The 20241-nt window shown below is 43.0% G+C and overlaps 1 protein-coding gene across 1 annotated transcript in view; it reads left to right on the forward strand.

Annotated features, from left to right (window-relative positions):
• Positions 1-13648, forward strand: part of hmcn2 (hemicentin 2) — a 50696-nt gene extending 37048 nt beyond the window's left edge. Inside the window, exons 56-81 of the mRNA XM_061071588.1 lie at positions 611-732; positions 815-979; positions 1085-1192; positions 1307-1441; positions 1551-1685; positions 1864-2133; positions 2213-2403; positions 2495-2708; positions 3712-3846; positions 3951-4141; positions 4785-4866; positions 4989-5159; positions 6224-6376; positions 6626-6763; positions 6934-7055; positions 7146-7386; positions 7493-7552; positions 7660-7779; positions 8389-8523; positions 8719-8838; positions 9003-9128; positions 9658-9786; positions 9886-10179; positions 11745-11864; positions 11957-12083; positions 12201-13648. Of these exons, the coding sequence (XP_060927571.1) occupies positions 611-732; positions 815-979; positions 1085-1192; positions 1307-1441; positions 1551-1685; positions 1864-2133; positions 2213-2403; positions 2495-2708; positions 3712-3846; positions 3951-4141; positions 4785-4866; positions 4989-5159; positions 6224-6376; positions 6626-6763; positions 6934-7055; positions 7146-7386; positions 7493-7552; positions 7660-7779; positions 8389-8523; positions 8719-8838; positions 9003-9128; positions 9658-9786; positions 9886-10179; positions 11745-11864; positions 11957-12083; positions 12201-12579 (4183 nt within the window). The 3' untranslated portion in view covers positions 12580-13648. The remainder of the gene's footprint in view (positions 1-610; positions 733-814; positions 980-1084; positions 1193-1306; positions 1442-1550; positions 1686-1863; positions 2134-2212; positions 2404-2494; positions 2709-3711; positions 3847-3950; positions 4142-4784; positions 4867-4988; positions 5160-6223; positions 6377-6625; positions 6764-6933; positions 7056-7145; positions 7387-7492; positions 7553-7659; positions 7780-8388; positions 8524-8718; positions 8839-9002; positions 9129-9657; positions 9787-9885; positions 10180-11744; positions 11865-11956; positions 12084-12200) is intronic.
• Positions 13649-20241: the final 6593 nt, after the last annotated feature.

The following is a 20241-nucleotide window of genomic DNA, read 5'->3' on the forward strand; positions in this document are numbered from 1 at the left end:
CAGTATTTGCAAATGTACACAGGCTTTCCTTCTACATTGTTTGGGGTGAAATGTCTCCACACATGAGATAGTGCACGTGGCATTGTTCTGTAGAATAAGATGAGAAAAAAGTTTGTAAAAAAACAGTAATGCAATGCTAGTGATATAAATAGTTAGCCAAACAATTGGAATCGTATGGAAATAGGCTAGATGAACAGATGAACAATCCTCAATCAGCATGCTAATACATTTTCCCCAGTAATATCATGGAAATGTACCTGACTAGTCCTGCACACTACAGCAGGCCTCAATAGCCCTGCTGTAGAGTGAAGGATGCTGGGAGTTATCTGTGCATGTGATGGAAGAATGCACAGTGGAGGGTTGAAACTCAACGTGCAGCGTGTGCTGCATTCCATACATCTTTAAAATAGAGTTTTGAATGATGTTTTTATTGCTCAGCGTTTAATTTGCGTAGTTTTTTTTTTTCAAAATTCCCAAAATTCCCAAGCTAAACTTCCCATGGAAAGTTTCCGGAAATTTACCGGAAACTTTCCGCCTCTTTGCAACCCTAATCACAACTCACTCAGCTGTAAATAGTGTAAAAACTGAGGCTGTTTATCTTCTTTTCCAGGAGTCTGTCCTCGGGGTCCCTTGTTCTTCTGTCACCGTCCAGTGAGGATGAAGGTTACTTTGAGTGCACCGCTGTCAACGATGTTGGGGAGGAGCGCAGGGTCATTGAGGTCATTGTACAAGGTATTGAATTTTGTACTATAAGCAGACTGCAGAAAAGAATCTCAGCTGGCTGAGTTGATACATGTTCTATTTTCTCTTTTAGTCCCACCGACTATTGAAGACGATGTCACGACTGTGACGGCTGTGAAAATGTCTCCTGTGGTGCTGCCGTGTCACGTGCAAGGACGTCCTCAGCCCACCATCACATGGACGAAGGGAGGCACCAAACTGGGCGCCAGAGGAGGGACTTACCGTGTCCTTCCCACGGGTAAGACAACATGTCTGAGCAGCTCTAGTCATCTGTTATTATTATACATCATGTACTAATGTGCAAGGACTATATTCAATTGTGTATCTGTACTCTTCTATTCAGGAGTGTTGGAGATCACTGCTGCAGTTCCGAGTCATGCTGGCAGATACACATGCTCAGCCCGCAACCCAGCCGGAGTGGCACACAAACACATGTCTCTCACAGTGCAAGGTGGGCTCTTAGGGACCAGCTGCAGGTCACTCTGTGAATCGTTTGTGTTGGAATTATCATAACAAAACATTGGGTAACGTGTTGTAATGTAATTGTTCCTCCCCTGCCCCGTAGAGCCTCCAGAGATCAGGCCAATGGCAGAGGAAGTACAGGTGGTGTTGCATCATGGGACTGTTCTATCCTGTGAGGCTCAAGGTTTCCCCAGACCGTCCATCACCTGGCAAAGAGAAGGAGTTCCAATAGCAGCAGGTAACAATATATCAAATATCAGAAGAGCTTTCTACATTCCATAGAAGATCGACTTTATCAAACTGATGAGTGAAGATACTGTGGTCAGCAACTTTATGTTTTATCTCAGGTCACAGACTGGCTGTTCTCTCAAATGGAGCCCTGAAGTTCTCTCGGGTCACACTTGGTGATGCGGGGACTTACCAGTGCCTGGCAAAGAATGAAGCCGGCGTGGCTGTGGGCAGGACCAAGCTAGTCCTTCAAGGTAACATGCACAGATGTGAAGAAGTGGTGAAATTATACATCACAGTGGCATATGGGCACAGAAACAAAACTCTCATTTCCATGGAAATATTGTAACCACTTGCTCCTAACTCCCTTCAAAGTCATTTTCGACACATTTATAAATGAAATGAATAACTGTTCGCCACATATTTCTCCAGTTCCACCGGTGTTGAGCATTCCTCGTGTGGAGTACACTGCAGTGCTGGGCCAGCCAGTCAGTCTGGAGTGTGCAGCTGATGGGCAGCCGCAACCTGAAGTGACTTGGCACAAAGAGAGGAGGCCTGTGGTCGACAGCACACATATACGTATCTTTGCCAATGGAACTCTGGCAATGACTTCAACACAGCGCAGTGATGCCGGCCTTTACACATGTACTGCCAAGAATCTCGCAGGCAGAACCAGCCAGGACATGAGACTAGTGATTCAAAGTGAGTGGAGGCTCTTCAAGATAGTTAAATTGAGTTATAGGAGTAATATCATTAAATTAATGATGAAATTTCATTTCAGTCCCGCCCCTGATTCCTCCTGCACAGACAGAGCTGTCAGTCATGCAGGGATTTCAGGCTCTGCTGCCGTGTGCTGCTCAGGGTTCACCAGAACCCAGAGTGTCGTGGGAGAAGGATGGTGCAATCATGGCCAACCGTCCTGGCAAATTCACTGTCCTGCGATCAGGAGAGTTGATAATTGAGAGAGCTGAGGTATGAGCCAAAAATCTTCACTGCATTAACAACTTCATCTCTGTCCAAGTCTGCGGTTTTAGAATAAGCCGCGATTACTTTCTTCACACAGCCGGGGGATGCTGGAGTGTTCACATGCGTGGCCACCAACGCAGCGGGCTCAGTGAAACAAGACATCCGTCTGTCCATCAACATGAGGCCCGCCTTCAAGGAGCTGCCCGGTGACGTGACCCTGAACAAAGGACAGAGTCTGGCCTTGTCCTGCCACGCCCAGGGAACTCCTTCTCCTGTCATCTCCTGGACTGTTAACAACTCCCCCTACTCAGGTATTGCTTTACAATGTTACACTTCTACAGCAACACGTCTTTAGTATTTTCATGTTCATAAAGCTTGGTGCTGAGGTAGTTAAAGTGGAATTCCAGAATTTTTCAAACTGATCCCTATTTTTTAAATGTGTGACAGTCCAAGAAATTCCCACTCAAAAGGATTTTTCCCCCAATAAAAAGGCTCAAAATGCTATTCTAGGTTTCTGCCAAGAGTCTGGCAACATTAAACACGTCTCGCTCAACAAGAATATATTGTATTCAATATATGGAGACAATCTTACCACAGTTAAGTCAGTCAAGCGTCTCGTATAACAAAAGTTACATATTTCTTATATAGCATTTCTTGGAGCCAATAACTTCAAACCGATTTGTCTCTGATCACACACCATGCAGACTGTTGTCAAGGCCAGAGATTTTTGTAGAGAAAAAGTGTTTCCTTGTATGGACACATGGTGAGACAAGTAACTTAACATATATCATGTTTTTGACACAGACGCCCCATACTGGAATTCCTGACAACACCAGAGAAAGAGGATTGTGTTTTCAGAGATCATTGTGAAATCCATTTGGTTGAATGATAACTAATGTCAAAAAACACTTTCACTTCTACACTTCAACATCAGAAAAATGTTGCTCAGTAAATCCAAACTGATTTTGTCAAATCTCACTCACCCATTTTCCTAGACTTGTTTACTTGTGTGAGACAAAGAGTTCCTACAAATTGAAGAGAGCTAACGAGGACAAAGAGACAGAGACAGAGAGACAACAAGCAGGGGAGGTCACGAGACTTGAGAGTGAGACTTCCCATTGAGCAAGATATTTGTAAAGTTGCCAGACCCTGAAAGTCTGGCCGGTGGACTTTTTGGAAGTACCCTTCATTTAGAAAGCAAGGGCCCACATTGAGAAGTACTAGAATTGTATGTAACCCAGGACTGTGGGGTTTTGTTTCCACTGAATTCCAATGTAACCACTCCTCTGACACTAGTGATTGAAAATGTTCCAGGTGCCACTATAGATGAGGCCGGCAGGAGCTCCATCATCATGGACAACGTGACTACGAGTGATGCCGGGACCTATGTGTGCATTGCAGAAAACAGTGTGGGCTCAATCCGAGCGCTGTCATTTGTCCGCATCAGAGGTGAGCTTCTTTTCAAGGATCCGTCCAGGCTGCTCATTTAACTTTCAACAGATACATCCTCTTAATTATATGTTGTACTACCCTCTCGTGCTGTGTGCCTGCAGAGCCTCCGGTGCTGAAGGGTGAAGCCCACATGTCTCAGACAGTCGTACAGGGCGGCTCGGCCATGCTCGACTGTCCAGTCCACGGGAACCCCAGCCCTGTGCTACGCTGGCTGCGGGATGGAAAAGCCTTGCTGCGTTCCCTCCGAACGCAGGCTCTTCTCAACGGATCCTTGGTCATTTACAGAATCACTGTAAATACAAAGTCTCCTTTCCTTCCCTACATTATACAGCAGAGCTCAAGTGTTATTCAGCCAAGTCACTCAAGTTTGAATGATGAAGCTCCCATGAGCCCATTTCTCACACCGTTTCTTTTCATGTCTCGGAGAACAATGGGGCAGCACTCATCCTTTCTGAGCTTCATCTGCAGTCCCCTCAGGCAGAGACACAGCGTGTGACTGTCCTGCAGCGTCAAGCTTCCACCTAAATCAGATTCAGTTCAGTCAGAGGCTAACCGCATTAGCAACAGAGGGAGGGGATGAACAGCAAGCTGGATGTTCCCAGACTCTGCTCCTCTTTCCTCGGCCTCTAACCTCGTTAGGTCTCTAACTGCTGCTGTAATTGCAGAGCCTGCAGCTGAGACTTTCTCACAGACAGATGACTGGCCTTCCCACAGAGCGCTCTAATGTGAAATTTCCTCTTCCTGGTCCAATAATATCTATTATGACAAACAGTTCAATGTAACTAAAGTCTCAACTGCCCTGTAGAAAATGTCAGTTTTTTCCCCCTGGATTTTAACTGTCTTTAAACATAAAACTATAGATGATCAAAGGCTTGTGTGTCTGTCAGAGTGAAAAATTAAGCCAAACTCTCCTCTTTCCCTCGTGTGATCCACAGGCTGCAGATGAAGGGGAGTATCAGTGTGTGGCCGAGAGTGAAGCTGGAACAGTTGAGAGGACCATTACTCTCAAGGTTCAGAGTGAGTTGTGAGCTTTTAATCACAAACAACAACTTTAACGAAACGTGAAATGAATCAATACACACAAGTCGGTAGCTCTCAAAGAGTCTAATGATTGTTATGCTGTCTTCTCCATTCCACAGTCAATGGAGGCTACTCTAACTGGCAGGAGTGGAGTCCATGTAGCATCACCTGTGGACAAGGTTTCCAAGAACGAATCAGATCATGCAACAAGCCAGAACCAGCCAATGGGGGCCGATCATGCAGCGGTCCCAGTGTTGATTCCAGGAAATGTCATGCTGGTCTTTGTCCAGGTGCAAATCATTTTTGTCCTTGTGTTCTTTAAATTGTCTATATACACAATTTCATTGCTTGTGTGTTTTAGAACTGAGTAACTACATAATATGATTTAATTATCACAGTCTTATCCATATCCTATAAGATCTGACTGAATGTTTTTGTGTGTATGGATGAAATAAGTCATTATGAGCTTTACCTTACAGACAGAATACACACACTAAAGGCATATTACCCTATGTCAGCCATGGCTGTTATTACTTCATATGTAACAGGTGTCTGCAGGTTTCAACAAGTTATATTTAGGATAATTGAACATCTTTTTAAGACCATAATTAATAAATTATAAGACCTATATCAAGTATGACAAATGAGAAGGAATATTACATTCCCAAAATTATTTACACTAACAACATAAAAGAAGATAAGATGAAGAACCCAAGACAAAATAACCATGGAAACATTATCTTTCAAACTCCAGGCAGAGTTATCCACGGCCAATTCTCACAGCCAAAGCAAGTGTACTGAGATAAATTCTGATCAGGTGGTATGGTAAAACTACAACAAATGTGTAGCTTACGCAAATGACTACCGAGTGTGCTAATATTTGTATTGAGAAAGAAAACACGGATTTATTACAAAATATACAGGCCTCAATAACATTTCTCTTGAAAACACAACACAAGTAGCGTTAAGATTCAAGATTCAAAATTCAAGATTTTTTATTGTCAAATGCACAGAGATAACATGAAGCAGTCACTGTCAATGGAGTACTTGGGTCACAGGCTCTCTTTAAGCAATGCTCAGTAATTTCAACCCAAAAAAATAAAATAAAAATAGAAATAGTATAAAATAGAATAAAAAATAATATAAATAGAATAACAATAAAATAGAATATCAAAAATTTAAAATAGAAAATAAAATTTATATATCTAAATATATATCTTTACAGATGAAGAGAAAAATAGAGCAACAAGGCCCAGTTTGTAGCCTAATATTTGAATTTATTGAAGACATTAAACTTACTCGACTAGAAAGAATTACATGACTGACTTCAGTGCCTGTAAACTCCGACTGACAGGAGAGACTCCTCGCAAGACCAGAGGCAGCCTGATCGGCATGGTGAATGAGAGGGAGTTTGGCGTGTCCTTCCTGGAGGCCAACATCTCAGACAATGTGGAAGAAGCCAGCAGCACTCTGCAGGCACGCCTCGACAACATACCTCCCAGCGTGGGTGAGTGATTATAACCTCCGGAGGTATAAATCTTAGACATGCAGTTTGTTTAAAGTAAAAGCATGTTTTGTTTCCACTTCTTAATTACCTCTATGGGCAGATGTGATCAGCAGAGAGTTTAGGTAATAGATATTTACAAAAGAAGTAAGAGCATGTTTATTATGTATATTACATATATTTTGGGATATAATCCATCTGTTATTTAGTATGTCCATGAGCTGCAAAAGAACCTGAGCTGTTGTATTGCAGGTCCTTTGCTGGGGGTGCTGGTGTCTGTGTTCACTCCCATCTACTGGACGACTGTGCTCCAGAGCGGAGATGCCAGAAACGGCTACTCCTTCACTCAGGGCCAGTTCAGACAGGAGTCCCAGCTGGAGTTCGAGACTGGTGAGTTTTATACTTATTTGTAATTAGCAAAACAACCAGCAGATGGCAGCACTCACTTCCCCTGATATGCATGAGTTGACACACAAAGGCTATTACCCCAGTTTCACCATGCTTCCCCTGCTTGTAAATCAGTGAGCTTTTTACTATTTCCTTTTTATCTCTTCAAACAGGTGAGATCCTACGCCTGACTCACGTGGCCCGGGGGGTGGATTCTGAGGGAGTTTTACTCATCGACATTGTAGTTAACGGATTTGTTCCTCCTTCATTGTCGTCTTCTCATCTGAGCCTCCAGGTTTGTTCACGGCTCAGAGACCTGAGATATTTCTGAATGGAGAATTTGTTGACTTGTCCTTAATTCTCAGAATTTGTTCGTGTCCTGCAGGAATTTGATGAGTCATACGTGCAGACGGGCCAAGGGCAGCTGTACTCGTGGTCATCGCAGACCCACCAGAGAGGAGGAAACCCCATGGTGCTCCGCTGTAATCACACCATTATTTACGAGGACCAGGAGGAGCGCCAGGGCCCTCTGCTCCAGCTGCTCAAGGTCTCTGGGATGAACAGCGTCTACAACATGTTTACTCTCACTTTGGATTTCCACATCACTGCCAGCCTACTCATACCAGGTCTGTGGAACACATTAGAATCATTTAAAAACTATGACCACATTACATGAGAGCCTGGTTCTAAAATGCTGACACGACTGACACTGAAAGGACTCTGTGTTTGCAGACGGTTATGGAGACTCATGCCCGAAAGGTTTCACTCTCGACACCGCCTCCTACTGTGCTGGTATGCTGCTTTCCTTTCTTTAGGATCTCATTTATCTTTTGGCAACATTTAGCTTTGAACATTTGTCACGGTGCCACTTTTATTATTATCAAATGTTTTCTCATTAGATGAAGACGAGTGTGCACAGCAGACTCCCTGCTCTCATTCCTGTAACAACATCATGGGAGGTTTTACCTGCGCCTGTCCATCTGGTTTCACCATCTCTACAGAGACCAACACATGCCAAGGTGAGACAAAAAGACCTGTCTTTTGATAATTACCAGGTATTCTATGACTAGGGTTGCAAAATTCCGGGAATATTCAAAGTTGGAAACTTTCCATGGGAATTAACGGGAATATACGGGAATATACGGGAATATACGGGAATAAACTGGAAATGTTGTGGGTAATTTATACTAACTGTATTTACCTTGTCATATACAGACATAAATATAAACATTTTGTTTTGTCATAGGCTGATTTGAGCCCTGAGGAAACTTTGGGCACTTGACTATATGCTTCTGCATCGTTGTGTCATTCTTAACATAGGTCTTTGCACAGTATTTTCAAATGTACACAGCCTTTCCTTCTACATTGGATGGGGTGAAATGCCTCCACACATGAGAGAGTGCACGTGGCATTGTTCTGTAGAATAAGATGAGAAAAAAGTTTGTAAAAAAACACTAATGCAATGCCAGAGATATAAATAGTTAGCCAAACAATTGGAATCGTCTGTAAACATATACATATTCCGCCCCTTTGCAACCCTATCTATGACACTGTCCCAGTTTCAGCTCTCGTCTCCATCTGATCCTCTACCTCAACATTTGACTTCTTGTTTCTATACCACCGTGCAGATATCGATGAGTGTTCCCAGGGCTCACACATGTGTCACTACAACCAGCAGTGTGTCAACACAGTGGGCACGTATCGCTGTCAGGCCAAGTGTGGCCCAGGATTTAAGCCCAGCATCACAGGAACCAGCTGTGAAGGCAAGTCACTGTTAATCACTGTTAAACCGTCTGCTCAACACTGCATATGGAGGCACAACCACTTATCTCCGACTGTGGAGGTTGTTCACTGTCCCTTTCTCAGTTATTGCCCTGTAATATTTGTAGAAAAACGTCACTTCTTATAACGTACAAGAGTAGATTTATTAAGCCTGACGTGTGAATTGTACGTTTCAGATGTGGATGAGTGCCAGGAGTCTTCTCTCTCACCGTGCCAGCATCAGTGCCTCAATACTCTGGGCTCCTTCCGCTGTATCTGCCACCCTGGATATCAGCTGTCAGGACATCGCTGCATAGGTCAGTCAGCTCAATATTCAAACTTGCACATGTTAAAGATATTATACAAATGTCAGGGATATGCAATTCAAACCTATCAATCCACACTTGTACGTTACGGAGTATATTTTATCCAAACTGGAATATTATCCCTGACAACATAATTATTGGTTGCACTTTTACAGATATCAATGAGTGCATGAGAAACGTCTGCCCGGCTCACCAGCAGTGCCGTAACACAGAGGGAGGATACCAGTGTTTCGACAGCTGTCCGGCAGGCATGACCAAAGCAGACAATGGAGCCTGCAGCGGTAAGTAGCTGTCATACATCCACTCTGTTTTCATACAGGCTGCTAAATGTACTTTTCCACCAAACATAAACCATTTCCACATCCATCAGAGACATCAGCACCAGACTCAGCCTATGAAGCTCAAACCTCAAAACATCCCTTTTTTTCCTTTCATTAACATAGAATGGAAAAGCCAACGAGACCATTGGTGATTTAAACTGGAAGCTTCTAACAACATCAAGCTGCATTTTAAGTTGCATAACACCAGATCAGATTTCACAGGATGGTTTAAGCACACGAAACAGCAAGAGGTCACCACTGATCCCCCACTACGCTTTGAAAAGTCTGTTAGTTGTTAATGAGACAAAACTTCTGACGGACGAAACAAAGATCCTCTTTATAACAGGAGGCAACACATATAGGAAACTGTCGTCCTAACAGCACCTGGGACATCTCAACAATGTTCTCAACTGCTTTTTTACAGAGATAAAATAAATGCTGTTTTTTGTTGATTGGCTGTTTAGTTGTTATTAACTACATTTTTTTTCAGATATTGACGAGTGCCAGGATGGAAGCCACATGTGTCGCTACACTCAGATCTGTCAGAACACAATCGGAGGTTACGGCTGTGTATGTTCCAGAGGATATCGAACACAAGGAGTAGGACTTCCATGTCTGGGTACGATATCTGCTGCGTCTTCTTTTGGTATACAACTCAACAATGATGCTCTGAGGAAGAGCACAACCAACATGAGTGTTGTTTCTTTTTACTTTCCAGACGTTGACGAATGCCAGCAGACACCAAACCCTTGTGCCTTCCAGTGCCGCAATGTGCCTGGCAGCTTCAGGTGCCTGTGCCCCCCCGGTACTGTGCTGCTCGGGGATGGACGCTCCTGTGCGGGGCTGGAGAGAGGGCAGACCTTCACCAATGGGACCAGAGTCAGGGCAAGAGTCCGCCCGCAGCTAGTGTCGACTCTGGGGAGGCCAATCCTCTCTCGTTCTCACGGAGCGTCTCGCATCACCAGACAGAGCTGTCCTGCAGGCTACACCAACAGAGACGGGACGTGTGTTGGTGAGTGTGCATCCAAACGAGTTCACACTTGCAGTATTCAAAACAAACAAGTAGAGTATGTTGTCGGCGTGTTCGTTTATCCTAAATAAGAGATGAGCCGGACTGGTCTAATTCAAGTATTTATTAAGAAGCAATGAAAGTTTTACAAGCATAGCTATGGGAATTCATGCACAGCCTTGGCTAAATCAGTTAGCACGGGGGAGTAAATAATGGCGCCGAACAGAAGGCTTTGGACTAGTGGCAGAAACTTGGACTATGGGCAGAAAAGGTCTCGGGTTCGTCTCTGGTTCGACTCAACGGAGAAACAACAAAAAGACGAACCTGGATTGATCTGTCCAAAAATCCAAGAGGATTCTCCCTACCCAGTCTAGTGCCCCTTAGCAAGGCACCTTACTCCCCCAACATCTGCTCCCCGGGCGCCGTACATGGCTGCCCACTGCTTTGTGTGTCCTGCACCAGATGGGTTAAAAGCAGAGGTTAAATTTCCCTCCTTGCATGAGTGTGCTTGTGCATGTCTGTGCATGTGTTTGGGACAAATAAATGTATCCTAATCTTAATCTTAATCTAACAGTAGGTATAATGTGATAGGTTAAAATAATGGAGGGGTGTCACCGCAAATCAATTTGGTTCTCCCTTGTTGGTCCAAAGGCGTAGTCCCACGCCTCCTGTCACTGGAATCTAGGAAGTGACAAGGAGCCGCTCCCAGTCACGCTCCTACTCTGATAGTTGCTAGGCAACTCTCTCTACCCTAGTAGTTCGATGTTGTGTTTCATAAACTAGCCTTGAGTAAAGATTATTGTGTTCATGCTCTATCGGCTGTAACAACTAAACCATAACAATCTCACTCAGACCTTTTATCAAGACAGGTGTGAGACTGACCAGCGTTTTGACACACACACATTTCTAGCTAATTTCAATATTAAACACTAAGAAGAAAAAGGTTATTATTAATAATTTGTGTAAAGGCCTTATATCTGGCCCAAACGGCTCCTGCCCCCACCCTCCTTTCATTTGTTTAGAGTGCTGTTTCCATAATCCTTTTCACTCACAGACCCAGAGAAGCTGAGATTTTAATATCCCAACAATCATCGTACTGTCATTGAACCCGTACAGATGTGGTACTAGCATCCGTCCCGAGTGATCCGATCACAAGTGGTCAGCACTAAGTGTGTGTGTCTGTGTGTGTGAACGCACCAATATGAGTCCTGAGATCCAATCACCCTGAGGTGGTCTGATTGATTAGGTTCCTGAACTGGTCAAATCTTTTTTCAGAGCAGCGCTGCATGAGATACATTTAACCCAGGCTGACTTCTCTCTCTAATGCCGACACACAACACGGTGACTTCTGACACATTTGTATATTCTTCACTGGTCTTCACAAACACAAATGACAGTCGTGATTATTTGCATATAGTGCAGGGGAGTGAGATCCGATCGAAGGTGGTCACAGGAGAAACATTCAGGACACATTTCAATAGCAGGTGTGAACAGGCAAACTTCCCACTGACCATTTGTGATCGAACCAGAATGGATATTAATTCTAAGTCTCATCACTCCCTGTGCAGATGTGGATGAGTGTCTGCTCAGGAAGCCATGCCAACACGAGTGTCGGAACACCATTGGCAGTTTCCAGTGCCTGTGTCCCCCGGGTTATCAGCTCTTACCCAACGGCAGGAGCTGTAAAGGTAAGAGCTTATTTAAACCCTTTACAAACCAAGAACTTAAGTTTGTTACTTTACATGATCACAGCAAACCTCTCCTCTGTCTCTACCGTTAGACATCGATGAGTGTGTAGAACAAGGCATCCAGTGTGGACACAATCAGATGTGTTTCAACACCAGAGGAGGATACCAGTGCCTGGATACACCCTGCCCTGCTTCCTTCCAGACTGGTGCCAGCCCTGGGTAAATTGCATGACTGCAGTGTATTGTTGAGTGTTTAAAAAAACACTAGGAGCTGCGAGATATTTTAATCCTGACCTGGCAGTGACAACTTTCTCTTTCCTGTTGCCTTTTTTAAAGGACGTGTTACAGGCCCTGCTCTTTGGACTGTGCCACAGGCGGCTCTCCTCTGCTCCTGCAATACAAGCTGCTCACTGTGCCCTCTGGCATTCCAGCTAATCACAATGTGGTCCGACTGTCGGCTTTCTCGGAGTCAGGCGTCCTGCAAGATCGCACGTCTTTTACCATACTTGAGCAACAATCAGAGACGGGAGTGATGGGCCGGGTGTTTGGCATCAGAGACGAGAGCGGCAGGGGGATCATCTCCACCCTGAGGCCTCTGGACCGAGCGGGACTTGTGCGGCTGAAGGTGCAGGCCACCACCATCTCGCTGCAGGGCCGCATCACCTACCAGAGCATCTTCATCATTTACATCTCCATCTCATCGTACCCCTACTGAGCCACTGTGCTGCTTTACAGATGACTCTGCCCCCCCCAGTGGCCCCTTGGTCACCTGCCACCCACAAGGCAGTTCCCCTAAGAAATCCCAGTGCCTTGGACACATTAGGCCATGCAAAGGAAGAAGAAAGACATAGTGGATTTCATGAAGATGAGTAACCCCCTGTTCTGTGACTTATAAGTCAATGAAAAAAGTAAGGGAAAAGACCTTCCTTTTTTTTGCCTTCAGTGGGAAAAGTGAATAAATTATAGAGCAGATCATTCTCAACTGAAGACATCGGAACTGACAAACATGCTGGATGAACATTTTTTGTTCATATTTTATTGACCATATGCTCCAACTGGGAAAATGCCTAAAGTGTATCTTTCTTCATCAATATCTGAAAATGCACAATACCAAAAAAATGTAATATCAACCAAGCACTGACGTTATTTAGTTTCCATCAGGTAACTAAATCTATCTGTCATTTTGTATGTTAGCTTAGATTCCTTCTCATATGAAAGTATGATCGCTGCCCACTCTTGGAAATACAAGCCTATTATATTGCTTGGTGTTCCCCCTTTTGTTTTAATTTATTGAAGTCATTTGAACACAACACTGCCTCCTGACACAGACGGTGTGGTCTTACAAGGATCTGCCAGACAACCCTTCAGTGGCACGTTGTAACAGTGGCTTGTAGCGGTCGAGTTAGCAACAGTGTTTAAATCTATCATATGTGATTTTGTACTATTTTCTAATGTTTTTTTTTTTATCATGTGGAAAAAATATTTTTAAAAAACTATTCTGAATGTACTCAACTGCTCTGAGTGGTGCTGGTGTTTCAAAGAGAACACAACAACACTGTTGGACTGCACTAACAGATTCTGCAGGGCGGCTTCTCTGCATTCGTGGTGATACACATAACATTTGGAAGAGCTGCTGTTCAGTCTTCAAACATGTGTCATCATACAAATCAGAGAAGGGAGGTTATCTGAAAACCATGTCACGCTCACAGATTAAATTACTTTTGCAGATTAAACAAATATTCCTCTGTTGCTGTAAATGAGTGTCAAATATTTGTAGAAATAAAATGAACAACACTTTTGTTTTGGTCTACTTTATTCGTATACAATAGTTTGGTTCAGTCTTGGGTAAAACCTGACTAAACATTCATCAGCTTTTTGTTGCTGCCAATATCGCTGCCAACGTGATATATAACAAAGGGCGGGGGTGCACAAAGTTAGATTGATGAACGGCTCTCTAACCCCAACCAGATGCTTTTAGATCATTTTACCTTGGCTTACCTCAACACTAACCTTCAGAAAAACAGACTTCTTGTTGCACATCCAGTAAACTGTCACACAACTTAAAGAGGATGTATGCTATTTACACTATGTGGCTCTGTCAGGTCGCACTTCACTGTTCAACCCCGAGAGAAAACCATCCAAACCCGAGCCAAAGGTCGTTCTATTTGTTTATGTCCGTATCTGATCAGAGCCCGGTGTTTTCCTGCTGTGTAAAAAAAATCAAGGAGATGCGTCAGCAGACGTGACTGAACCCGATAATCGCTCAAAAATGTTTGTCCAAACCCGGCCCAACCCGTCAGGCCTTGGCAGGCTGGGTAGTGAGCTACACTCTGGACATAATGAAAAGTTCAGTGACTGCTGATGTCTCTCTGGCTGATCTGGTGAGTTCATCTACGCAGGAATTGTTCAGTGATGTCATCTTTTGAGGTTCTGTTCTTCCACTCAAATGTACCCTAAGGGTTTCTCATCAACGTAAGACAAGAAGTGATCCAAACGTAGACAAACTGAAATATATTCATCACCACTGTCTTACATCAGTACAAACCTGCTCTGTTTTCATATGAAGTGACAATGTGTTGCTTCAGTAAATGTGTTTCTACAGTAATCCTAGAACAGGACTGAGCCTCTGGTCTTGTGCATAAATCAAGACTGTTTAAGACTCGTCCTCCGCCCAAGACAGGACTTCATATAAATCACCATGAATCACTGGACTTTGCTAACTGCAGTAAAACCATGGTCTGGCTTTTAGGTTTTTCCTCCAGTGATGTCATCAGTGCCATGTGCCACTGCTGGTTGTAATAACTGTTGGACTTGAGGAGAAAAAACACAAACAATATTTAACAGCTCAATCTCTACAGGAGGGAATTCCAACATTCCCCACTTTTCTAGAGAGACACGTGGCTGCTGGAGAAGAGGTGAGCAGCTTCATGACAAAACTTCAAACCCCCTGAAACCCTGTTTATTTCTTTAACAGACGAAAGCTGAAGAGCTTAACTGTTTTGCATCTGTTATAAAAGTTAAATATTTGATCTTTGTTTCTCTGAAGTCAGTAATGGAGAAGGGTCAGGAGAGGGTGTCTGCTGATGCTTCAGGCTGCCCGGAGTTGTTTAGTTTTTTCCTGTTTATGTAATATTAGCTCATCCAAAACAGTTATCATTATTCTTGTTAGTTAAAAACTGTTGCTCAGATAATCTACAGTAGCATCCACATGCTCCACTGCTATCATGAGGCTAGATGGACAGACAGACAGACAGACAGACAGACAGATAGACAGACAGACAGACAGACAGACAGACAGACAGACAGACAGACAGACAGACAGACAGACAGACAGACAGACAGACAGACAGACAGACAGACAGACAGACAGACAGACAGACAGACAGACAGACAGACAGACAGACAGACAGACAGACAGACAGACAGACAGACAGACAGACAGACAGACAGACAGACAGACAGACAGACAGACAGACAGACAGACAGACAGACAGACAGACAGACAGACAGACAGACAGACAGACAGACAGACAGACAGACAGACAGACAGACAGACAGACAGACAGACAGACAGACAGACAGACAGACAGACAGACAGACAGACAGACAGACAGACAGACAGACAGACAGACAGACAGACATTTCCTCAGTAACATTACACAGACAGGATTCCAAAGCCACTTCCTGATGACGGTGTTTCTAAACATACAGCTATTAAACTGAATCCTTCTGGATGATGCTGCATGTGGAGTTAATAAAGAACACTCTGATCTACATCTATAAAATCACTGCAATAATCAAAGCAGGTCTGATTTTAGGACTAAAACAGATGCAAGGATGTAACTGCGTAATCAGTGGCAACGAATACTTAAAAATCGCATTAACAGAAGGGAAAAAGAAGCAAGTGTTACTTTCTGAGAGAAACAGCAGGACAGCTCACCAAACTGGAGGCTCCTCATTCATTAACGCTTTATAAAGCTTTGCAGATTCCCTGCAACACATGTGTGTTCTGTAAGGCAGACCGCAGGCCTTCTCCTCTCTTCTATAAAACACTAAGTATTAGTGGGAATGAATGCTTACGGCTGCATGATGGCTCCCACTACCATCTCCCCTACTGCTTTACACAGTTAGGATGTCAGGAGAAATGGGGACTCGCTGTGCTCCATTTACTAATGAGCACAACACTGTTGCCTATTAGTAAGTATAAGCAAGGGAGCTCAGAGCAGAACAATCATTCACAAATTAAAACCGCAAACAAAAGAATTCTTCAATTCAAAGGCAAACATTTCCCTTTGTCCTCCAGTCTGTCTGAGATCTGTTGCCCTTCATAGGCCATATACACTTAGAAAGGAAACATTTCCAGCTGTGCCAAGCATCATTTTTATATGAAGACTGGAACTAGTTATTTTATGCACCTCGAAAGGTGTCGCTCCTATTGATGAACTCACAGACAACTGTCTCCAGATGTGAGGTTCCCTTCACCTCTGACCCGTAATTAATCTAAATTCTAAAGCTAAAGAGTGCTCGGTACCAAATGTCAAAGACACATTTAGCAACTAGTTTGTAAAAGCATTGATGTAGCCACATTTTTTCCTTAGGAAGCACGGAGAACAAAACGTGTATATCGGACATGGACCCCTTTCTGTTACAAGAGTAGGCAAATCCAGTCACAACCATGGTTAGGTGCATACAAAATGACAAAGTATTGACAAAGAATGTGCCTACAAATCACAGCAGTCTAGGATGTGATGCTCCAAAAGCTGCGACATAACTCCAGACATAGTTCGGCAGCTGCAGGTTTGAATGCAAAGAGAAGCTGTTTTGAGCTTTTTGAACGACACAAGAAAAACATATTTAGCAAAAACAGCTGGAAATCGGTCAAATGGTATGATTACAAACCTGTTCTTCATCCGCGCTGGAGACATAATAACCAAGCAGCTTAACAGAACCCTGTTATGTATAAATTCCTGTGATGTCTAATTTGACATGTCAGATGATAAATCCCACACACATACCATGACTCTTTCTGTAACTGTCTCGGAAAGTCTGACTAAATCCATATCGAACATTGTGAAACTGTAAAAGTACCAGATTTGTGTCATTCAAACAGGGTTGACTTTTGACTTAGAGACAACAATGACATGACTCGATGTGGGAAAAAAGCTTTACATTTATCAGGTCAGGTGACGCATTTATCATCCTGAGGTTTATCAAATTGGGTTAAAAAATATATATTTAACATATGAAGTGTTCACAAATGATTTTAAACTTTGTAGCTGTTAATTTACTTATGTATTATGTGTAAATTAAATGTGTAAAATGTAAAGTTTGCAGATATTCGTGAAAATATTGTGTGTGTACATTTTACTTGTTTTCATTAAAAAAAACTATTCAACCACAAATTGCCAAACAATTTACTAATGCAGCTTCAAACGTTAATGTCTAGTGTTGGTATCTGTATTAGAAAACACATTTGTGAGTGATGTTGCAGTTGAGATAATAGAGGATGAGAGAAAAGCTGAAAGTTATTATGGACAACCCCTTTTATCCTCTCTGTGCTGAGCTGAGTCAACACAGACATGTTCAGCTACAGACTCACTCAGTCACACACCTCAAAGAGCTCCTTCATGCCATTATCCATCAGACTGCACAATGTTACTTTAGTCTAAGTTGTAAAACCAAGAATCACAGTAATCACATTGTTGTTTTATGTCCGATTGTTGTTTTATGTCCAATGCACCAACCACACCAAGGCAATTTCCTGTATGTGTAAATATACTTGGCAATTAAAAGAATTCTGCTTCTGCTTCTGCATATGTACAACCGAATCTGGATTTAAGGGACATTCAGTCATCCAGGTCTAGTGTACATAGAAAAGCAAGGAGGAAATAAAGTCCAGTTGCTGATATGCGCTTTTACAATTCCTCAAGATTGCACAAATACATTAACATTCTGTATTTCACTGACATAATGCACATGTATAGAATACGTCTCTCCTTATACTATTCCTATTATGATCTTATTTAGTTGGGGTTCTGTTTCAAATTTTATTTCTTATTACATTTCCCCCCAGGATACTCCATTTTTGTTTTACTGTATCCAATTGAATTTCACCTACAGGGGATCAATCACGGTAAACCGTTTTTGGAAATCAAATTAATCTTCAGTGTTTCGAACTTTACGTATCCGTCAAGCTACGAAAGAGCAGATTCACTGATTTGCCAAGTTACATCACTAACATAACATGTTATTAAAAAAACTTGACATGAGATCATGCATCGCTCATCCAAAAAGCTATATTAAATTTCGAAGAAAACTCTTTGACACTGCACAAACATGGAGTCACTGAGATGGAACAACACAAACTGGAATTCAAACCAGTATTGAATATGAGTAATGCTGCAGCTTCAGACGGTCATAACTCCACTGTCTGTAAATAAGTGTGGGGAGGTTGAGTAATTCTTTGATGTGGTGATGGTGAACTAATGAGGATGTGGAGAGCCTGTCAGGACTCCTTGAGTAAGGCAATAAGTAAATACTGGACACTGTTGTACAAATATACTTCATTGTTAGAAAAGTGTAGTGTTCTGAATCGTTTGGCACAGAATCAATAACTGAAGATAAGGAAGCTTTGAGTAATGGTAAGACTGATCCAATCACCTCAACCTTCCTTGGTGCTCCAGCCGGCCTGACCTCTACCTCCTTCTTAATTCAAACAAGGTGAGGGTCCCCTCGTGCCAAAAATGCAAATGCAATCAGGCTGCACACTGGAGTGACTGTGTATGAATATAAAAGATGCTGGCAACATGTTTTAAAACCATTAACAGAATCTGCTAGCACATACTTTCTCAACATCACACTCGAGGAACGGAGACGAATGTATGAAACAAGCGTATACTTTCCAGATGACACATCGAGTTTCCCTCTTCATCTGGCCGTGCCGCCAATAAATGTGATAATCAACATTCACTTGCAGTAAACTCTTACAGAGGTTTACCCTGTGCCCTGCTGGAAATTACTTGTGCACAGATGAAGAGGGGTGTGATGATAATATTTACTTGTTGCCATAGCAGCAGGGAAAACATACATATCTAAAAATCTGTAAAAGAAAAAAAAAAAAAAAAGTAGGCCAGGGGGAAAGAAAGGGAAGTGAGGAATAAGGTAAGCATGGCACACAGGCGATGATAGGGGGCACTTTGTGTATTTAAGAGCTGGTAATTTCTAATGCATGGGCTCTGACGTTTTACATTTGTGTTAAAGAAGTGAAAAAAAAGCATCAATAGAGGCTGACACTTGGTGCGGAGGAGTCGGAGGTTGCATGAGCTCATGGAGACTTGCATTACACACATCCGTACAAACACGAAGCGCTGCTAAAGCGACGCACTCACAGCTATCGCCACTCTCAGAGGGGCAATAAAAACACGAGCACATTGTGTGGTATACTCCTTGACATCATTCTTCTCAGCTTGCTTGACAATGTTTCCTGCACACATGAGGTTACAGCTTGCCAAGAACATCAGTGAGTGTTGGACTGATGTTTACCCTTCACAGACTTGTGTGAGGCTTCTTATTGCCGCCTGTGGAATACGCAGCCGATGATGACGTCACCGAGACAATCACACTCTGCCAACCACCCACGATGCTCCCTCATTAACATATCTGCCTCCAGGAAATGCAAAAGGACACCAGCTTTAACGATAACTCGTTCATGTGTTCGGAACATGTTGGCTGGAATGTGGCTGTTGTGTGAGTGCATGTGCCTGGTGGAGTTTTTAATGTGGCCCAGACGCTGACTTCATCGGCACAAGGCTGACCACAGTAGTTCCATCCATCCTGCTTCCCAATCTGCCAGCCAAACCTTGCTTCCTAACCATTACACCCGGGAACTGCAGATGAGGGGGTGGAAGAATAAAAAAAAAAGAGACTTGCATCAAATTCAAACATTTTGTAGCCAGGGATGGAAAGAGGTAAAACGACCACCACCTGCTAAAAAAAAAAGAGGGAATGCACAAAGTTCTTTGGATCGATTCCACACAGAGTCTCAAAGCTACTGTTTTGGGTTCGGCTCCACAGTTTATATCATTCACATCAGTCCAGGCATTACAGCCTGACTGCAGACGCCAGGTTTTCTTGTTCCTCAAATTCATATTTTTTCCAAGCACAGGGGGCTCTCGAGGCTCAAATGAATAACAACTATTATATAAGCGTTTACAGCAATGTTCCAAGCAAATTAAAATGAAATAATCAGGCTTCGTGTCAAAGTAAGTGGATTTTTTAACTAGACAAGTGAATGGAAAAAATAAATTAAGTCATAAACAAAAAAAAACATGTCTCCATGCTGTGTGCCGCTCATTTCTCAGCTTTTCAGTTAAATTAA

This window comes from Limanda limanda, chromosome 5 (genome assembly GCF_963576545.1).
Source record: "Limanda limanda chromosome 5, fLimLim1.1, whole genome shotgun sequence".
Taxonomy (NCBI): Eukaryota; Metazoa; Chordata; class Actinopteri; order Pleuronectiformes; family Pleuronectidae; genus Limanda; species Limanda limanda.